Here is a 22,979-nt window from a genome sequence, read left to right on the forward strand (position 1 = left end):
TGGACCCAAGTTCGAAATGAACGTTGTCTTTGAATGGCGTAGCAGGCGGCGGCAGATCTTCAATACGATCAGAAACAATGCGGCCTCTTCCTGAGCCGCCACGCATCGTCCGAGTTCCGTTTCCGCTTACGTTTGCGTCCTCGGCCGCTTTCTCGAATTTCTTAATTTTATCCCCAACCCCATTTGATTCTTCACCCTTTACAGTTTTATCTTTTTCCATGCTATTTTTATTATTTTCGGAAACGCTTTTCTCAGACGTTTTATCGATAGAATCGTTCGTGATTAGGGATAATTTTTCAGTTTTAAGAATTGCTTCTTTAACAAACGAATCTCTTCTAACTAGTCTCGGCGGCGTCGTGCTTTCATCGCCTTTCGAGTCGGTTTTATTTAATTTGACGTTGGACGCAGGCGATGTGATATCCCTTTGAGACGATGCAGCATCCGTCTTGGAAGGTAAATCGTCCGTTTTCGGCGGGGAAGATGTTTCCCGATTCGGTGGTGAAACGGTTTCTTTTTTCGGTGGAATCGTGACTGTCCTCATCGGCGGCGATATGACTTTTCGGGGCGGAGTTACATCGCCCTTCGGGACCTCTCTAACAGGAGGAGATGGCACCTTCGTAGGCGGCGAGAGGACCTTTCCAGTCGGGGATCCGACTTTCACCAGTGGGGTTCCCGATTTTACTTTCTTTGTCGCCTGACTCTCCGCCTTCTTTTGGGCTTCAATATCCCGACTTAAAAATGAGGAGTTTCTCACGTAGCACTGCTCATCCGCCTTATCGGAGTCCGAGTGGGATGTGGACTTGTCCGGGTCCGATTGATCGCGGGAGGCGGAGCGTTCATCGAGCTTGGCGCGGTTGATGGTGATCGCGACGGGTTCGCCGCGTACTTCCGAACGCGCGGGCGGGGGCGGCGCGTGGGGCTGGGGCTGGGGTTGGGGTTGGGAGTGTAGGGGAGGTTGGGGTTGGGAGTGTAGGGGGGGCGGTGGCTGGGGAGGGGCGGGCGGCGGGTCGGCGCGGCGTCACGCGCGTGTTTCGGTCCACTGCTCAGAATCATCAGAATCAGAGTCGGCGCCGGAGCTGGTGTCGCTGAGTTCGACTGCCACACGTCGCGCCAGGATCGACGCGACATCGTGCAGCGCCGGCGCGCTTCGTAGCGTGTCGTACCGACCGGTGTTCTCGTCGCCACGCTTCTCCACTTTGCGTAGTTTTATGCCTGCAGTAAATTCATTGCATTTTAAATCTTTAAAAATCTAGTCGATCAAATTAATGTATATTATGTCTAGGAAGATATTTTCGATAACGATTAATAAGTATTACAAGCATACATTACAACAGAAGGTCGTAATTTCTTGTCCAACTACATAATTTTTTTTTTAAATCTGTTTACCGGAAAATTTACACTATACATTCTTAAACAAGTTTACTGCCTTAAAAAATGCGATTCCATTTAAAAATGCTGTATTTATTTCTTTATTTCGTATTACCAATTAAATCTTAATTTGTAATTATTTTTTATTCTGGTATTGTCCATTTATACTATTACATGAATCGGTATATTTGGCACCGTCAGCAAAACAAAACATCCATTGTAAATGGCGACCTACACGGATCCGTGTAGTAGGCAGGCACGGTCTCGACCCGCGCGAAATCTAACTATCCACTGCTTCATTAAAGATATCTAAAATTTTCTGCAAACATCAATAACAGAGAGATAACGTAGCGTACCGCCCAATATAACAATGTAGACGACAATAAAAAAGAAACGCACCGTCGCGGATGGCCTTGAGCAGGTCGGAGCGCGGGTCGGGCTGCGGCTCGGCGGGCGGGCGCGGCGGCTTGAGGGCGGAGGCGCCGCGCAGCAGCGAGCCCGGCGACGGCGGCCGCGGGCGCTCCCCGGGCGGCGCGGCGCCGGGCGCGGCCGGGCCCGGCGCCGCGGGCGGCGACGGCGGCGCGGGCGGCGCGGGCGGCGCCGGCGGCGGCGGCGGCGGCGACCGCGCGCCAGGCTCCTCCGACATCATGCCTGCCGAACGGTGACACCCTACCGTCAGCTAACCTCGTTGCCACGTATGCGATATGTCGTAATGGAAGTTGGACTCCGCAATTAGCCTCTCGTCTGGGCCGTGCTTGTGCGCAATATAATACCCAGTTAACGAAAGTATTCAACCACTCGGTTAGAGTTCGGAAAAATAAATCTCAAGGACACGAAGCTTCATATTGAAGATCTTTAACAATTGTACTCCTTAGAATGTCTGCTCACTGTGATTATGACAATTTCCGTTATCTTCTGTAGCTCAAATATGACCATTCAAACACTTATTACAAGTTGAATAGAATAGAATAGAAATAGAATAGAAAATCATTTATTCAAATAAATTTACATTGAAGCACTTTTGAATAGTCATTACATTTTTTAATCTACCGCTCGTTCGGAAAGCTGTCTCATCACAAGAAGAACGAAAAAGAAACTTGCGTGTTGCTCTTTTAAATAATTTTATTATTACTTTACATTTTTAAGTTTAAGTGTGTGAATACAAACCACCAATTAGCACTAATTCTATTAAATACTCAACTTATAACATTTGCATATCTAATCCTAAACTGAAAACAGTTTTCTTTTTCAAATCTTAATACTGATTGGCCATAGTTAGCCTCTACAACGTCACGAAAATATGTATATTTGGATCGACTGCAGAGGGCGCTCTAAATCTGAGAATCAATTTATACAGCGTCTTAAGACACCGTCAAATGGGACAACGAACTGATTTGTTAGTGATGTGTGCGCTAATGCGAACATGTAATGTGGTTACTGATACTGACCGATGACTGCGTGCATGTGATCGAGGTGAGCGTCGAGTGCAGACCGGTGCGGGGGCGAGGCTCCGTTGACGAGCGCTGGTGGCGACAGCGGACCGCCCTCGGGCGGTGGTGGCGGCGGCGGCAACGTACATCTACAATACACACACACATCTCCATTAATAGAACTCGTAAATTTAAAAAAAGTAAGCAAAGGACGACTTGCCTGATAAGCCATACTCTCGATTATATAAACACCAATAATAATTATACGTAAGTTTTATCACCACAATGATATGGTTACAAGGGCAGAGAAAGGCCTCTCTATAACTGTCTCTCTGTGGTCACAGCCCGGACGACGGCAATATGTCACGGTAGTATTGATACACCAACCGTTTCTTAGTGTCAGTAGTGCAACTCTAAACACTAGTGTAAGAGTCAGTAAGAGTAGTACCTGGTGGGCGTGTGCGTGGCGGGCGCGTCGTGGGCGTGCGTGGGCGCGGGGGGCGCGGGCGGGGGCACGGAGGGGCGCGGGCGGCGCGGGGTGCCGGCGCCGCTGCCGCCGTAGATCGACTCCGACACGGACCCGTACGGACTCTCCTCAGACATCACTGGCGAGAACACTGAACACACAATATCACATTAACTATCTGTTGCCACGGCTAACCACAATGTTAACATAGTGGGTACTTAGTCATAAGGACATTGACCTTAAAACAATACATTAAGACATATTGAACATAACCCTATTTAAGAACGGAGCCAGCTGGACCCTTCCCTATGGTTCAGAATTAATAAGAATAATAAGGAACTATTGATTTACTTACCATGTCCATTTCCTGTGATTCTCGGTTGTCTGTTTTGTTGGTTCTCTATCTCGATCGAATTGGGTCTAGCTGGATGATTCGATGGCTGACGATTCTGTGACATCCTGTATCCTCCATCCGTAACGGTGGTTGCTGAAATATGAAATAATACCTGTTAAAAATACAACTGTGTATATCCGGCTCGAAAGATCAACATGTGATAAGTTGAAATGATTAAACAATTACTTGTATGTAATATACTTGTATTAATTTATTGTACAAATTTTTTGCTATCATGTTTTCATCATATCGAAACAAGCAAACTTAAAATTTGTTTTCCAACCACATACCACAAATTATATTAACATAACATAGTAATAAATTAAATACTCTTTAAATATAATGTGTAGTATAATACATATTTATGGAATTATTTATAAGTATTAATGTTCTAACATATTCAAGTAGTCATTCATAAACATGACTGAGATTTTTAGTTAATGTTAATTATATGTCCACTATGGAACACAGTTATCTACATAATACAATGTATTACTTGCAAATAAATAAGGCCAGTTAGACAAAGATATCGTCTAATAAGTACTGCACAAACCATGTCATGCTTACATTTTACTATTGGTATTTAGTGTATAAGGTAGATATTCTAATGTACATTTGTCAGTCACTCTCATCTCATCTTCTCAAGTGACATCATATTATAACATTACTGTATCATGCAATCGTTACAGTTAGAATGAGGAACTTTAGACAGATAGATCGTGCTTTTATCTTCACGGTGGAACGCGGGGTGCACACAATACAATCAACAGACGACATCGTATCTACTCACGGTGGTAGGCGGGGTCCATGCGATAGACGGGCGCTTGCGCGGGCGCGGGCGCGGGCGCGGAGACGGGCGCGGGTTCGATGTTGTAGTGCCGCAGCTGGTTGGGCGCCATGATGTGCTCGCCGCGCGTCACGGCGGCCGCCTTCTGCTTCTCGCGCGTCGAGTGCGGCGCCCGCACGCGCCTCCCTGCTCGCCCGTCCGCACCGCTCCGCGCCGGTCGCACCTACAGTTGTAAAAAACCCGTTAGCTACCGTTATTAACGGTTAGATACCCAACTGCGACATAGAAAGAGACTAAACATCTGTCTTTTTATTTTCAATATAGGAATATCGGTCTGTATGATGAAAAACTTACATCTTCTTAGATTGTAGAATGCATTTCTTACGTGTCCAATAGTCCAGTCAAGTGAGAGTCAAATACCTCGAATTGAGAAGGGTACGTTCGTGGAGCAAATTGATGGCGAATAAATATCAAGTAATTTTACAATGTTATTAGAGAGTGTTAAGTTTTACTTTATACAAAGTTGTTTGCGTCTTTACTAAATATGTTGTTATAGTTCTAGGGTATGGATGCATAAGAATTCCAGTACTGTGAGCTCCCGCTCAAGTCTTATGTGAGCATTATGTAGGCCGTTAGCTTGTTTTCCATTCTAGTTTCATAAAAATAGCGACCTGAAGATAACATATCAACTACAACAAATTGCAAACTTGATTCTGATATAAAAACATGTTTACAAATAAATTAAAAGTTTTACAACATTTTTTTTTTAATTCAAAACGATTAGAATATTTCGTAACATTTCCTCGCTTAAGTGCTTCTTTTTGTCGATAATAACAATATATTTTCTTTGATTAGGTGTTTGAATAATAAATACTGGCACATGCACGTGTTTCTTACCTTCTTCCCGTGCTGTATACGCTCGGTATCTTGCAGCATCTCCCTACGCCACAGCTCAAAGAAGTAATCTGGGTCGGTGTAGAATTTTCTAGCATCCCGACCGTCGTCTCGGAATTCGTTGAGGCGTTCCAGCGGCGGCGGGCGGTCGCAGCGTGCGTACGTCGCCAGCATCGCTGACGGCATTGTGTTTCTTGAGAACAGTTGCTGTTGAAACGTCCGGGACGAACGGAACGGTTTGCGCGACGAGATCTCTTGAAGCGACACTGAAAATTGTATAAAATTATTGTAAATAAATAAATAATACAACGAAATTTCGTCCCAAACTAAGCAGAGCTATGTACAAACAAACTAATCTCCTCATATATACATTTTATTGCAAAAAAATATGTAGAAACCACACAAACATATAGAAAAAAGTACATGAATAAAAATATTTGTACAATACATGACTCAAATTCATAAATAGTAGTCGTAGAACCTTTTGTTTTTTTTTTTTGTAATAAATGAACTCAAAAAATATTTAATATACTTTAAAATTAATTCACTTCCAGAGAACTATTTTATCAGTGGCTAAGAACGTATTTCATTTCATAATATTACAATAATTGTAGGTGTGTTAACCCGAGACGGGTTACTAGTGTATATATAAAGTCCCCAACCTTCCTCAACGCCTGAATCCAACTGCGTAACCTTTATCGCCAGCCTATCAATGCGGGCTTGCAGTACATTAGTCCTTTCCGCCAAACCTGTGGCTTCACGAGTCAACTCGCCGAACATATCCTCCGCATGTTTCGAAAGCGAAGACAGCTGCCTGCAATTTAAACATGTCGTTGCTTAAATTCCGTGTCATTTATAGGATAGGTACAAGCTGTCTTAAAGACAGTATAAAATCTGTATATGTATCAGTCTAAAATCCTTTTCGAATATTTTTCACGATTTTTTATCAATATTATTGGATTTTCATTATTAAATTAAGGTTCAGTAAAATCATAGAGAAGTATAGGATCGGAGTACAGTACCTGACAGTGTTGGCCAGTGTTCCATTGGTGACGGCTTCTAGTTCGGAGGGTACAGCGAGCCGCTCGGGCACCGTGCCTCGCGACACGTGCACAGGCTCCACGCAGCGCTTCGGCAGCGGCATTGCTGCGCCAGCCGACAAGCTACCTTGTAGACATTACTGCAACAAATTAATTTATATTTAGCCATTTCCTTGATACCGTTAGCTAATCTTATTAATATTATAAATGCGAAAGTTTTTGTGTATGGATGGCTGTTTGTTACTCTTTCACGCAAAAACTACTGAACAGATTTAGATGACACTTTACACTAATAGTAAACTGTTCATGCGGGTGAAACCGCGGGCACACCTAGTAATTCCTACTTTTAGAAAATAATGAACCTATTTCTAATTGTTTATAGTAACAAAGTCCTTTGCGAATGTTTTTCTTATACTATGATGGTGTCAAACAAGCATCATCATCATCTGCTTCTTCCTTATCCCATTTATTTGGGGTCGGCGTAATATGTTTTGCTCTACTATTCATCTCTGTTTGCAGTCATCCCGTTATTTACTCCCTTTCTCACCATATCATCTTTTACACAGTCCATCCATCTCTTTTTCGGTCTTTCTCTACCCTTATAACCATCCACATTCATGTGTAACACCGTCCTTAGGATATGATCTTCATTCCTACGCATTACATGCCCATACCACGATAGACGATTACTCTTTAACCTCTCCGACATCGGTGCCACTTTCATACTTCCTCTGATGTATTCATTCTTTATCTTGTCTATCCTCGTCACACCACACATCCATCTCAATATTCGCATTTCAATTGCATGTAGTCGTCTTTCATCCGTCGCCTTTATGGGCCAGCACTCTGATCCATACAAAATAGCAGGCCGGATCATGGTCTTGTAAATTTTGCCCTTAAGTTTAAGGGAAACTCGTGAATCGCACGTCGTCGCCGTAACCTGCCGCCACTTCATCCAAACAAGCATACAGCCCATCAAATGGTAAACGGTTACCGTAGCCTATGGAAGTTTGAAACACCAGGGATGTTACGTGCGCCGACGTTTAAGAAACCTTAATATACCCCCTTCGTGAAAACTCCATACTGTAGTGGAGAAAGATAGGAGGAAGAATGGGACTTGTCGGTAACGGCGACTAATACATTTGACCATCCGTAAAAAGATGGGCTAACTGATTTCACTTTATGCTTATTCTATTATTGTCCATAGATGCACCGCTGCCGTATAATATTAGCGCATATGGTTCTACCATTCTATGATTCATCCATTAAAAAATAGTCCACCGCGTTAGTACCTTTATCTGCCGCATAGCAATTTACTTGAGGCTATGAGTCAAAAAAGATATGGCAGTATAATTATAGTGTATGAAGATACTTCGGCTACGAATGGCAAATTATGAGAGTATCGCTCACTGGCGTCACACAACGTGATATCAACCGACTAGCAATATGACTCAAACGGAAGTTACATGGGACTTTTAAGGATAATCGAATGCAAATAAGTAGTGAAAAATGCAGTTAAAACTGAATTGAATTAACATATTTACCTAAATAGTTATTGCACGAGTTTACAATATAATAATGAATTTCACTAGATGTACTATATTCTGACAAAAAAATCGCTTAACAAACATATCCCTTACTAATGCACACTTATCACTACATTATCAATCGTCCCCCGCTTAGCAGCTACTACTGATTCATATGCAATATAATCATTCCCCTATTACGGAATCCCGCTATATTTATTCAGCACGTTATAAATATCGCACAACATTCGACTTATCAACGATTAATAATTATACTTTTAACGTAACCACTTCATAACACGGTGATATTAAACTTATCTGATGAAAGGAAACGATTATTTAGGAAATACTATCTGTTTAAAAGCATTATCGTTTCCACATAACATTCAATTATCATTAATAGAGTAGATATTGATCACGTATAACCACTGCGGCGATTTACAAGTTGGGTGTGTAAAATAGAACGAACTAATGAACAATTTGAAGAAATTATGCCAAGTATTTACACGCATCATCAACTCTATAATATTCAGTGAATGTTCATTAAAAAACTTATGATCCGTTTATTACACTGTGGTTTAAATAATAGCCGCAAAGCGAAGATAGTATGCACATTTTTATAAATACCGTTAAATGTAAAATTAAATAAATTAAAACAAAAGTATGTTAATATTTAAAGCACAAAATTCGTCATCATTATCACCTCTTTGGGAATAAGTTTTGTAAATCTAAAATCATTACATTTCTGATTTATATGTGTAGCAATTTAGACCTGGTCGGTAGCACTGAATCAATTATTGCCTATATGTACAGTACCAGTTTAAATAACTCATTAAAACCATTACGCGTCATCACTGCTATTGACGTGGTAGTACAGAAACATATATTCCTGTTTCCCAATATAAAAACCGTTGTTCTAATATGCGTAGTAACTTCGTCCAACAACTCCAAGGTAGCCATACAAAAAGATCAAATTCAAACACCGAAGACAGCCTAAACCGGCGAAATACCAAAGACTGTCTTTGGTAGTAGAGTATTATACCCTAGATATTCTATCATAAACTTACTTCAGCCGCTTACCCCTAAAATTAGTGGCATACATACATATATGGACCTTTATACATCCGAAAAAAACATGTAAAGGAACACTGCCATCGACTATTAGATGGAGGTCTGTATATGATGAAATTAGTTTATGAAAATAATTTATACAAGTCATTAGAAACTATTTTATTTTCTTGCTAATATTATGGTGTTGGCCCCAGCTGGCTTTTACAGCTTCCCCGGACGATAGGGGACAAGTGCAGATAGCACTCAATTTAAATAATGCTGACAAGAGATTTTGTTTTCTCGAATTAAGAGATCTAAAAATAGACACAATATCCGCTATCTGTCATCATCTAGACCACAGTCAAACTGCCACCACTGGTACAGTTACAACCTGTAGGTATTTTCCGTGTTTTCGCCACATCTTTCCGTCACTTGTTCCTAGTAATTACAAGTTATTATGCTAACTAGTCGATCGTACGCCGGTTGTGTTTATAATGGCTGGTGGAAGTAACTTGTGCGGTGAAGTAATTCCATTGATGATAAAAATAATTGGAACGGTTCGTGTGTGCTTCCAATTAATTTCGTATGCTATATAATATACGATAAGGTTTTGTTCCTCCGGATGTGTGTGTACAGTAATTATGTGTGCGTGGCGAGGTTATTAACTAACATAAACACTATCCATTTAAAACCAAACATGAAAATATAGTAATATATAATGTTTGAACGCGTTTCCATCTGAAATTACCCGACGAATTCGATTTTTTTTACATTTCATAGTTGGTTGAGAATAGGCTATTTAACAATTATTAAACGATCAGCCAAAAGGAAAAAATTCTGATGAAATACTAGTGAAAATCAAATTTCTTACTTGTGATGAGTTTTCTTTCCGAATGAGCGGTAGAATCAATAAAATATTGTATGACTATCCAATGGTCCTTATATTAAGTTTATTTGAATAAAATCAATTTCCTATTATATTAAAAAATACGATGCTATAGGTAATGGACTGAGGGTGGTCGCGATTTCTCTTAAATTAGACTGCGAGTAAAACCGCGAGGTACAGTTAGTTATATAGTCTTTTTCCCGTATTTATTCCAGATTCTATCACGCAGCGACGCTTAGAGCAATCATTTTATATGGGCACTTCGCAAATGGGTGTGTTCTTATACAGAGACATCTACTACTAAACTACCTAGTGACGATCAACATGACCTCACTGATATTATGATTTCATACTACATGCTTTCTGTACAAAGTTATGTCATATTCTGCACATAGTTAATCTCGTGACATAGGAGTGGTATTCAGAAAAAGTTAAATCAACTTATAGATTTTTTTATTGAAAAAAAGTTTAATATGATGGATTACAATAATACAGTGTTAAGATGACCTAGTAAGCATAGCATTACCAATGTGTAAGGTACAACCTGCTATTCCATATCCATAATCATATCCGTATTTTTTAAAGAGAAGTTTATAGTTGGAAGCTTTTATTTAGCGTGCACTAACGCACAGACAAACAAGTACATGAAAATTAAAACAAAATCCTTCATAGCTGTAACGTGTATCAATGTTTACTATTTTTTTAATATTATATGTACAGATTGATCGCTTACAATTTTATTTTATGTACGATGTAGAAATCTATTATAAAATGAATTGGTATTTATCGAGTGGCGCAGGCCCAGGTTACTGAATGTCAGTGCCGTGCCATTCTACTAACGATGACGGCCAATACAAAACACAGCAATTGAGCGAAGCAATCTGGTAGGCAATAAAGTATCCGAGTCGAGTAACTGTGGATCGAGATTAAAGGTTTACCTATAATAATTTGTATAATCTTATTGTTATATAGCGGCGTTTCATTTTATGTAGCTCGGCTACAGCCAACAAAATTAGAAGTCTTAGTCTCTCATGTATTTCTAGAATTATTCTCGAAACAATTATTTTATTTACCTGGAATAACATACAAGCTGAGGGCTGGTAAATGATAACCATCGGCTATATTCATGAACAACACTACGGACACCACGTTATCATGTGACGTCCTTGGTACCACTTATACGTTGTTATCCCGGAGAACTAAGATATTTTTTTATGGATGATAATGAAATTATGTATCCGCCTGCGTTAACGCTTTATGCTAGCCGGGCACCAGTGGAGGATGATAGGATGGGCATGAGGTCAGTTAGCCCATCGTAACAAACATACAAGGAACTTATCACGGTGGTTGCCAGGAGGAACCGCGTGAAGTTTAACCTGACATAGTACATTGCTAGCAATGAATAGGTTCATTAGTCCACATTACTAACTATCCCATTCACCCCAAAACTAAGATGTCATGCTACCGTACCTTAATGAATGGTTTGAATTTACAATTTAGAGAGTGCTATACACCCACAATATAAACAATTATGTCGTACTAACTTATGCCCCCGATGATTGCTGATGCTTAGAATTCGTTTTTCGCGTTGTCTATTTTTATAATGAGTTTTATATCCTGTTCTTGATACATGATTGCTACCCCATACTAACTTTCTTCCCCTACTTTAACCACGATCAGATCACGTTTTGAGATAATATATAACATATATCTTGGTGATAAAGTCTATTTACACGTTAAGTAAGTTCGTTCATTAAGTAAGGTCCATTTAGCCGCAACAGCAAAAAAGGTAACAAACAGACTGTTTCTCGTAATCAAATTATAATAATATGGATTCCATATTATTATAATTTCATTTAAATAATAGCGTACCATAAATAGAAATATTACATACTGAATAGTAATGTTGAGGAAAACTAGTATAAAATATTTGTAAGATTTAACATAATAATAATGGAAAATAAAAGCCTCTGAATAGTGTCATGTTCCTACCACAATATAACAATTTCATTATAATGGTGCTACTATGAATAGAAATTATTGCATTTAGTATGCACATAAAATATACTTTCCGGTGAAAGGAACGCCGATAAGAAACTAAAACTAAAGTAATCCGAGTGACGTAGGCTCGCTATACGATCGCCCCTGCTATGTTGGGTTCAAGGATATCCAGCAAAATGTGTTGCCAAGTGTAGCTTCACCATGACATGGACAATTGGCAATGGCTCTGGCTACCCTTATGGATATGTTTAGTTATAGCGAATAGGTGTTTCACGATTTCGTCCGTATGGAATTAGAAAAAGACAATTTCTAAAATAAAAGTAGCCTATACTCCTCGTAATATTCACTTATCATTATCTACACATGAAAATCCCGGCAAAATCGGTTCAGCTATTTCAGAGAGCAAGAACAAACTGACAGTTTTCACATTGATAGAACAATGTCTATAACTTCGACAAAGTAGGTACGCGATTTAATTATCTTTTTTAAAAATAAATTAACCACACAATTTTAATGGTAAAAGTATTTTTCAAATCAGGCCAGTAGTTTCGAAGTTTATTAAATACTGTAATGAGATACAATCCAATTTTTAATCTTTAAAGAATTAGTATGGATATAAACTTATTCTACAAAATATGCAACGTCTTCCACAGAAGTATCTGTAAACAAACCAGTAGGTTTGTTTATATCTCAGCTCTATGATTATAGATATAAGAATAGAATTAGGATACCAGATATGTTTACTTCATCTAACAAAAACATCTGTTAATACCATTTTCCCACGTTCGCATAAAGGGGTCGATAAATTAGTGTGTAGGTGGGAACTCTAAGATACTTATTTAGTATCGGTACTTAATAATATAAAAACGAAAGTGTCTGTTTGACTATCTATTTATTACCTTTTCACAACTTAACGGCTAAACGGATCTGAATTATGTTTGGCGTGTAGATAGATTGTTTCATAAGGACGGACATAGGGTATACAATATTTAAAAAAGCAGACAATATCATGGTTATTAGCTAGTATAATATAAATGATATAATTTTAATCATATTAGGTGCCTGACTGACAAAGAAAGTGGATAAGATAACATACGACAATGTTTATTTGGAAAATTCAGTTCATTTACGGATAACAGTTATTATAATGATAAAGCATATTTATATATTTCTATAAAAAAAATCACACTCCCATACGTCCAATAGTAGCAGGTTCGATTCCTCGCACGGTACAAACATTTGTATCGATGACTATAATTGTTTGTTTTGGTCTGGATGATTTCTATGTATAATATGTATGTATTTACGAAAAAAATATCTATGTAATTATATCAGTGATCTAGTACCCATAACACAAGCTTTAACTAGCTTAACTTAGGTCTAGATGGAGTGTGCGAATTGTCCTGTGATAATCTATACATAGAAATAAAATTGCAGTGTCTGTTTGTAATATTGAAATAACCGTTTTTTACCACATACATTTGAATATTAATATGGTACATACACCAAAATAACATTTTGTATCATTTTTGTCTGTCTGTCCGTCTGTTTCTTCCGGCTAATCTCTGAAATGGTTGGACCGTTTTTACGGCACTTTTTTTAGCAGGTGGCTAATGTAATAAGGAGTAACATAGGCTACTATTATTTTAGAAAAATAAATTACATTCCACGAGGACGAAGGCACGTGTACAGCTAGTATAATAATATAAAAAATAATAAAAAATGATAATGTCTACAAAAAAAACAACATATACCACACAGTGTGTCTAGTTATATTTTACACACGCTTTAAATATTTTGACGACCTCGGTGGTCTAGCGATCTAGCACACTCTTTACGACCGATGGTCGCGGGTTCGATTCCTCGCACGGCACAAACATTTGTATTCATGAGTATGATTGTTTGTATCGGTCTGGGTGTTTTCTATGTATAATATGTATGTATTTACAAAAAAAAATCTATGTATATGTATCAATTATCTAGTACCCATAACACAAGCTTTAGCTAGCTTAACTTGGGACTAGATGGCGCTGTGTGAATTGTCCTAAGATTATTATTATTATTATTAAATATGATAAGTACTTTTTTATCAGAATACATTTAATCCATTCAATATTCTAATTGATATATCAACCATCGGTTTACTTTCACAGTTGGTAATCGATTAATGTGTTTACGTAATATGGCATCTTGCCAAACACTTTCCATTCTTTTTTTTAAAAGCGTATTATCTCACTAGGGTGACCCAAATGGAACTGTGTCTTAACATGCCGTTTAGTTAAGAGCATTATGTCCAGGAAATAAAATTACGATGTAGGTATTTTTCAGTATTAGCGCTTTCTATTCAGAGAGCTTGTCTTCTCACGCCCAAGCGCGATAGAAATACTTTCAATCGAAATTTTGCCGTAAATATTTACTTTCCACTCTACTCTCCTTACCCTATCATTATCACATAGTATAAAACAATATCGCTTTCTCTGTCTCTTCCTATGTATGCTTAATTTTTAAAACTACGCAACGGATTTGAAATTGTTTTTTTTTAATAGATAGAGTGATTCAAGAGGAAGGTTTATATATATAATACATGTACACCCGTGCGAAGCCGGGGCGAGTAGTTGGTTAAACTAAAAAAAATAGCTTCAAAATCCGTTAGTATAAGGGTAATTTTTGGTTATTCTAAATATTCATATTAATTCCAATGTCTTACAAATTTTTTCAAATTACAATTGAGCTAAAGGTATGTCCCTTTTTTTTTTGTATAAATCAAGGTTTTCAGTAACAATTTAAAGAAAATCTGAATAGCGTGAAACATGATATTAGTTATTTTATTCTATGCACAAACTTTTATCGAGTTTATTTACATAGTTATTTTAGACTTTTGTTTAAATAACTGTGTCCTGTTTTTAAACTGGATTGTCCTGGTTTTTTCAACTTACTATCCTGTTTTTAAATTTGGGGTTGGCAGCCCTTAGCTGCAATAGTAAACTAGTTGCCAACGACTCCATGATTACAATGGTAGCTTTATGGCCCGCAATAATATATTATAAAATTACTGAGCGAATCTCAGATTGAAATATTTTGTTTAAAAGCCTATAATTACCACGAGTTACAATAGAATAGACATACCATTAACACAGTATCAATCACATCAGCGTAGGTATAAACACAATGGCCGTAGGTATAAACACAATGACGTGAGCCATTCATTTGGATGCTGCATGCACCAGAAACTAGAATTATTGACAGCACCCACACGAAACCGTCTCATTTTTAAGACCGTTACCGTTCATATATAACGGAATAATCTAATATATAAAATTCTCGTGTCACAACGTTAGTTACCATAGTCGTCCGAAACGGCTTGACCGATTTTTATGAAATTTTATATGCATATTCAGTAGATCTGAGAATCGGCTATTATCTATTTTCATACCCCTATAGGAATAAGAGTACCTCTAACTTTTTTTATTTTTAATTTTTTGGGATAAAATATTTAATTGTATAATGTGTCATTAAAAAATACATATAACCCTAAATTTTCACCATTCTATCATCAACTTCTATTTTTAATATCTAATAGGCTATCGATTTGTATTTATATGGCAAAACAACGTTTGCGGGGTCAGCTAGTATTTTCTATATTCGTTTATAAAGTACCGCGAGCCAATAGTCAAAGCAGAATATGGAGAGCGGTTGGTCAATAACATTGCAAGAGCCACATTTTAGTCTCTAGACTAGACTTTCTACGAAGTCTATCTCGGATACCTAAAATGAGACATTGGCGACATCTGTGATTGTAAAGCTTGTATACCCCGTCAGTAAGTAATAACTGCATAGTGGTTGAAATAGGTGTCAGCCACTATGCAGTTTATAGGGTCAAATTATCAGGGTACGTAGTCATGACACTTTAGTCCTACGAAATGGCAACGGCATGAGTTCACACCACTACGGGTCACACCATGTCTTTGACTGCTGTCACTTATCATCACATGCGATCAGATATTAGCTCGTTTCACATTAGATTTACATAAAAAAATTAACGACCTCTGTTGTCTAGAGGTTTAAAAGGATCTTAAAGGTCTTACGATCTGAGACAAATATTTGTATTCATGAGTATGATTGTTTGTATTGATCTGGGTGATGTCTATGCATATTATGTTTGTATTTAAAATAAAACTATTTATATTATTTTTACAATATTCATAACACAAGCTGTATTTGCGACTAGATGGCGCCGTATAAATTGTCTAGGCTTCTAATTAATATTATATGGGCCGAAACAAGGGATATAAAAATAAAAGATCAGAATACTAATCTTGTGTGGACAGATAAGCACGGTAGTTATATTCATGCTTAAACAAACAATGATGCTAATACCGGTGTGTGCTGACGACCACCAATAACCATTGTTTGTGATTAAACAAATAATGACGACACTCTAGACTAAACAAACAAGAAACTAAAGACTAAATGTGTACGACAAACCGTTATACCTGACGTGCGCTACGTTCTCTATAAGGGTTTCACCGTGACCTCTGGAACCTAAATCATCCTGATGAAATTAACATGATGACGTAATTGTACTGACTTCATCCTCATTCATATAGTGAGATGGTTGGGAAACTTCTTGCCTGTAGTATAGTCCGCAAGTAAATTCTATTCAAAAAACACAAAAACGTTAAAGTAAAAGAATTCATTTAACAACATCCAATTATACAGGTTCAATCGTAATTAGTATTTCTTCTTCTGCAATGGTAAGCCGAGGGACACATGCCTATCCAATTCGTTACCAACGTCTACGTCATCACACGTCGGACAGGCCACGAAGACCTGTCGGTGCTGTAGGTCTGCAATGCTTATTATATCATTGGCAACTGACTGGTGGTATGCCTACACTACTTTTAGTCTTTCGGAGTCTCCACTCGAGGCCGCACTTGCTTTAGATAATTGCGTACAAATATATATTTTATAGCATTATTTTATAAAGACAATTGCTTTAGTTTACACAACTTATGACCTCCGAGTACTTAATTTTTATCTAACAATTACCACTCATTAACAAACCGAAGGTTCTTTGTGACAGTTATACAGAAGTGTGTTACAGATCATATATAGAGGGCTTGTTTTGCAAAATTTTAACAATTTTCACTCTTTGAGATAATCAATTTACCATCGAGAAAGGTATCTACTTACTGCATTCACTAATTCGCTCTGAGCTTAACCAATGTATGATTTATGAAAACCTATTAATATCGAAAGATTATTTTGTAAAAGATGAAATTACTAATAAATCAATGTCAATTATTTAACTGTTTTGTCCTTCATTTCAAAGAAACACTGTAATACTCATAAGAGATTTATAGGATGTTTTAATAAACCATACTTAATTAAGTCTGATTTCACGACCAAACTGCCGAAAACTTATACTCTGAGGAGATCAAAACTATCGTTTCTAAGAATATCCGTCAATTCTTATTCCTAACGAGACTAAATACCAAATTCTGAAACAGGGCGAACACAATATAGATGTAAACACCTACCCGAATATAGCCCAAACCTCCCAATAAAAAGAAATATTCTTTTATATAAATATAAATTCAGATAAAGTTGCGTTATAAATAAGGGCGTCAATACTAAGTCACAATTAAATTAAAAGTTAAGGCTAAAAATCAACCAAACCTTAGGCCATTTTATTGGTCGACTCAAAGATCCAATTAGGATCCGTTTACAATAACCGCGAACGTCCGCTCATTTCCAAATGTACGAGTTGTGTGACAGTGACAAAACTGCAGATGGGGTGGTGTCAATAACTCGGCCGCAGTTGTGTAGGTGGGACCAATTTGACACATCCGCCACAATGGCCTGTTAACAGGTTAACAGGATCGAACGATGAATACGACCGCGGCAAGTAGACTTCATTTACCTACTGAACCTGAAAAGTAGCTATAAGGAATTATCTAATTAGTGTTCGAGTTCTATTTGATGCAAAACAATGGCTATAGCACAAATATACAGATTGCCCTAAAAGACGAAGAAAATCCAGAAGCAGGAGATAGAACAAGTCATCACAACTATTAGAAAAATAAAAAAAGTGTTCGCCCTGTGATTATGAAAATAGAGTTTTTTTAAAAAAGAAACAAATCGCAACTTTTGTTCGATCAATCAATAAATTCTAGCCTTAAATGTAAAGTACCTAATTCGGAAGAAAATTGGTCATTTTACCAAACAACCCAAAAATATATGGTATAACACTTGCTAGAATCCATCTAAAAATATCCTTACTTTCAGACTTCTCTTTTTAATTTATTGTTTACAATTTATAAAATAAAAAAATATATATTTAGCCCATTTTAAAACCTCTAGACAGGTATCAAAGAGTAATGCAGCCGTGTAACAGGGCCGTTTGTCATAATTAAAATAAGTAAAGAAAATATGAATAGTTAGACATCCGTTAGCAAATAATGATGCAACGACAGATTCAAAGACAGGTTTCGATCGGGGCCAATGTCCGAGACATATCAGGCAATATCAGCTAAACGATATGGAATATGATAGAAAAATTATACGACATGGTGATTTGAAAGTAATGTTAAACCAATCGCAAAGATATTAACTGCACCACAATAAAAAATCACGCAAATGACGTGCCGATCCAACGGAATATCTCGTCATGGTCACTTTGATGCAGTTTATTGGATCACGCAATATAAATCCCGTGATCTGCTCAATCAACCTAGCTGCTTTCAATATAAAACCGACAATGGCATGATTTCTGTAAACAATAAACTCTAGAGTAGTACGATGCTGATATTGCTCTGATACATTATGAAATAGAGCGAACCAATTCGGTCAATTTGCAATGTATTCGCATCTCTACATTAGCGCTAGCCAAACAATTAACTAGTTAGGAACGAAGCACTGACAGAGTTTTTGTTCATATGGTAGCGAAGTAGGAACACAAATCTTTTCATTAAAAGCAAATAAAATTGTGCAAAAGAATGATACGTAAATCAAAATAAAGCCTCTAACAGAAAACCATATAGGACATTTTTTGCCAGTCAACTCTGCACATACACATACATCAGTTGAGAAAACTGGCAATATAATGAGACAGTTTTTAATTAGTTTTTACTACGTATACATTATATGTCTAACATCTATACATATAATAAAAATTTACTGATCGCTGTAAGCACATGGAAAATGTATAAGAAAAACTATTACAGGGGGACTTTATCAAGGCAGAATAAACAAATAAAATCTTTTTAGATTTTTGTCTGTTTCTTCATTGTGAGCTACATTTAAAATGTTGTGTTTATTTTAATTCCCTTCATTTAAAATTTTGTGTTTGGTTTAAAAAAAATGTTGTTCCGAATACTACGGGTACGAACTCGCAGGGTCAACTGTTCTTTATTATATGAAATCCGTGCCGAATGACTAATGTCATATACACTGACACTAAGGAATCCTAAGTACTTTAAAGAACGTTTTGAATCTATCAAAAGGTAGAATCAAAATGCCTTTCTTAACTCATCAATTGTTTATCGATTTTCAACTGGAGTCAATCGTCGTGTAAATGTTGATTTAATTAAATACAGAATAACAAACGCCCATTAAATCATCATAAGGCGTCAACAACTGCTGACTTGTAACTATTAACTACTAATGATTGTTATTTAATGCCTAAGCAGGTTTGTAAAAAGAACAGTTCCCGCGCGTTCATTCGCGGTGACTAGTGTTCTTATCGCCAGCATGAAACTACTGGCAGTTTCGTGACTCACTACCAGGGATGCCAACCGTATGAGGATCCTCGTAGAAATACGAGATTTGGCCTTGGGTATGCGGATATTTTCTTCCTTGTACAAGTTTGTAGTAGATTTAGACCTAGGAAAATCTATCAGAAAACTGTGATGTACGAGGTTATAAAGCCAAATTGTGATAATGTACGTAATTTTATCGGATTTTTTATTTCTTCGTACGAGGAAGAGCGTTTTAAGGTTGGCATTCCTGTCGCTAGTTCTGTTATGAAGTAGCAATTCGAGTCAACATGTATTATAATGCCAGAATGTAGAGTCAAACAAATAGAACAAATCTTTGAAGGAACGCTGCAGTCATTTTCATACCCAATTAATGATGATACCCAATAAATAATAATAATAATTATTATTATTATGTGCTCAGTGATTCCTTCTACAACAGTAATTACTATACCCAAAATTTAAGAGAACCTCGACGGGCTCAGTGCACTAGTGATTTGCCACACCGCTTTACTTTCGACAGTCGCAGGTTCGATTCCTCGCACGGTATGAACATTTGTATTCATGACATGACATTACTGATATTGATAGTTTTTATCGGCCTGTGTGTTTTCTATTAAAATAAATGTATCTAAGTATTTATATCAGTTGTATTTATATCCATAACACAAGCTTAGCTTATGTAATGAGGCGGACGTTGCGTGAATTGTCACAGGCCAGGGATATTAAAGGTAGATAGGTTCTGCTTATCTTGAGACTTATGTAATGAGTTGGGCGTAGTGTTAATTGTCCAAGGATATTAAAAGTGGATCGACAATCAATTGTTGTATATTTCCTTGAATTCTAAATTAACAATAATGTATACTAAACGATCTTTACAATTGCTACTAGTACTAAATATAACACTATTGTTTAGTGATCATAAATAACGGTGTAGCGAGCACGCGCATCTCGGACCGTCAACGCGGCGTTTCCGTCCACACATGCGCGGGAGGATGTCGAGACTTATTGTAATGAGTAGTATAGTATGGATATGATGGATGAATGTAATATGAATATACATACACACCTATAATAATATTACATTAGATATCCCAGATGGGGTATTCTTTTCCCAAATGGATGCTAATGAAAAGGCGAATCCAATGTGAATTGAATCCAATTGTGTAGGAGATTTGGCTTGTAACCAACTTGTTTCTGGCTAACTCTCCAGTAATGGAAATGTCAATATTACACCAAATTAATCATAAAGACAGTGGTAGTAGTATATTATTATATATCAATAGTATATTGTTCACCTCTCTCACCTCCAGCCAAGTAGGAATCAAATCTTATTAGTGAAAGAAGGACATGTTGTTGAAGGACAAGTATTGCGTCCACAAATGAAACAGCTCAATAGCCCTGACTGGGGGAACAGCAATTGATAGTAATGAGCATAGTAATCCAGTCAGATTAACTTCCATGCAGTCCACTTAGAAACTATAGTGTTAGTAAATTTTTGGTAAATTCACCATAATGGGCAAACTGACTTCACATGCATTCTATCATCCTTCATTGGTGTCCCCGACAGCATATACCGTTAGCGCAGACAGATGCACCAGTTCATTATAATCTCTGCAGCCAATGAAGGTATAATATATACACACTTATATATAGTTGTTTGTAATATACAATATAGTATGTACTGTATTGTATATTACAAACAATTATATATACCAATCGTTGTTGGTATACAACAATGTTGTTGTATACCAACAACAATTGGTAAATTCACAGTATCCAAATAATGTATCAAAATATTTTATTCAGTTAATATAATAGTTAATTGGGGTAAAAATATAGCATTAATTTAGTGTTAAGTAAGATATATATAATCCGTCAAACTTGGGTAAAATTTAACAGTTTTCAAATAATGTTTATACACAAACTTAATATGATTTATGTTACACTTTACATGGCAGCATTATTAAAATTTATATAATATCTGCTCATGTTTAAAGATACACACCCATTTGTGTACAATAATACACAATATACGCACGGTTAAATTAACATCGATTTGGAAAGAAACAAAACATATATATGATATACAATGATTTTTTGGCTTTTTTTGATGTTAAGTCAATTTTATTTATCTGATATAAAACTCTCATCATAAATATGGGAGGTAATACAATACAATCGTCATTATGAAAGGTAAAAAGCTATAGGAAAGAAAACTCAGGTACCACACAGTGACAACTACGATGACAAACCTTTACTAATCAGAACATAAATGTCGGCAAATCACTTGCCAATAATTCAAAATATGTATTTATACCAAAAAATTCACTCACAATCCATTAACAACACTACATAATAAATTAATAACATTTTCGAACCATTAAAAGGATTAATAGGCCAAAAATTCTTGTTATATTGCATGTACTCACCCTCTCCACCCAAGGAAGTCAATGATTTACAGGATAAAGTATGCACGATTACCACAGCCACTAGTAAATTTCACGAGTAAAAATATACAATACAGAATATTAATAACACTTCGTTGCATGAAATTCTTTTCCAATTTAATAAATATATAAACAGACCACCGCTAATACTGGCAGAAAACGAAAATGGCAGCTACAAATTGAAATGTGTATAGAAACTGACAATATGAAATTGAGCTATTGTACGACACATCTATCTCCTTTCCTCTATAGATTTAATAGTAAAGAGCAATGAAACAAACTCTTCCATGGAACAACATCCTAAAATCAGTAGGATTATAATTAGTTCCAAAAGTTGTCGCCAGGAAGCATACTTCGGAGAACGTTTTGTTACTGCTAGCTTCCTTCTATTAGACTCTTGAATTACAACATTAGAAATATTCATTAACTAATAGAAATTTTAATCATGTGGTTCTTTTAAATTGTTAATATCATACTATCATAACTCACAACAAAATACCAAATACTTACTAGGAACAAGAATGAACTTCTGATCCTGTCGGAAAGGTTTAAATTGGCAACACTGCATACTTAATATGACTGTTGATCAAGAATGGTAGTATGACACGTCGCTGTGACGTGTTTGACATAAACGTACATATACGCTTTAATGGTATCCCTATGTTAATTATTTCCCTGTATTCAGGGAAAATAAATTGTAGTGGCCTATTCCGGTTGTAGGCATAGCATTTTAGGAAAAGGTAGCGTTATTGTACTTAAATTCGCATTATTCTCTGGTGCCATTGACTAATGGACTAATCATAATGTGACAGACGATACAGACGTCTCAGTTGTGTTAACAGATGAAGATGAAGACGTGGTCCCGTAGTATCCGATCCGATCCGATTCTTCGGACATTCAATAGGACTAAACGTGCTCTTCAGTGCCTAC

The 22,979-nt window shown here is 36.9% G+C and overlaps 1 protein-coding gene across 1 annotated transcript; it reads right to left on the reverse strand.

Annotated features, from left to right (window-relative positions):
- Positions 1–978: 978 nt before the first annotated feature.
- Positions 979–22,215, reverse strand: LOC131851271 (actin-binding protein WASF3). Its single transcript, XM_059201749.1, has 10 exons — positions 22,032–22,215; positions 6,362–6,519; positions 6,002–6,153; positions 5,343–5,605; positions 4,449–4,668; positions 3,620–3,751; positions 3,247–3,415; positions 2,817–2,947; positions 1,768–2,019; positions 979–1,212 (listed from the first exon to the last, which is right to left on the reverse strand). The coding sequence occupies exons 2-10, from the start codon at positions 6,481–6,483 to the stop codon at positions 1,019–1,021; spliced, it is 1,635 nt and encodes a 544-aa protein (XP_059057732.1). The 5' UTR covers positions 6,484–6,519; positions 22,032–22,215; the 3' UTR covers positions 979–1,018.
- Between the last annotated feature and the right edge of the window lie 764 nt (positions 22,216–22,979).

Source organism: Achroia grisella, unplaced genomic scaffold (genome assembly GCF_030625045.1).
Source record: "Achroia grisella isolate CSIRO2021 unplaced genomic scaffold, CSIRO_AGI_Agris_v1 utg782, whole genome shotgun sequence".
Taxonomy (NCBI): Eukaryota; Metazoa; Arthropoda; class Insecta; order Lepidoptera; family Pyralidae; genus Achroia; species Achroia grisella.

What these genes read in the sequence shown, in the direction of transcription:
- LOC131851271 (XM_059201749.1), bottom strand. Translation starts at nt 6,483, where the DNA reads ATGCCGCTGCCGAAGCGCTGCGTGGAGCCTGTGCACGTGTCGCGAGGC. An exon ending in GTATACAGCACGGGAAGAAG is followed by an intron (nt 4,669 to 5,342) that starts GTAAGAAACACG and finishes TTACAACTGTAG; the next exon opens with GTGCGACCGGCGCGGAGCGG. An exon ending in CATGGACCCCGCCTACCACC is followed by an intron (nt 3,752 to 4,448) that starts GTGAGTAGATAC and finishes TTCATATTTCAG; the next exon opens with CAACCACCGTTACGGATGGA.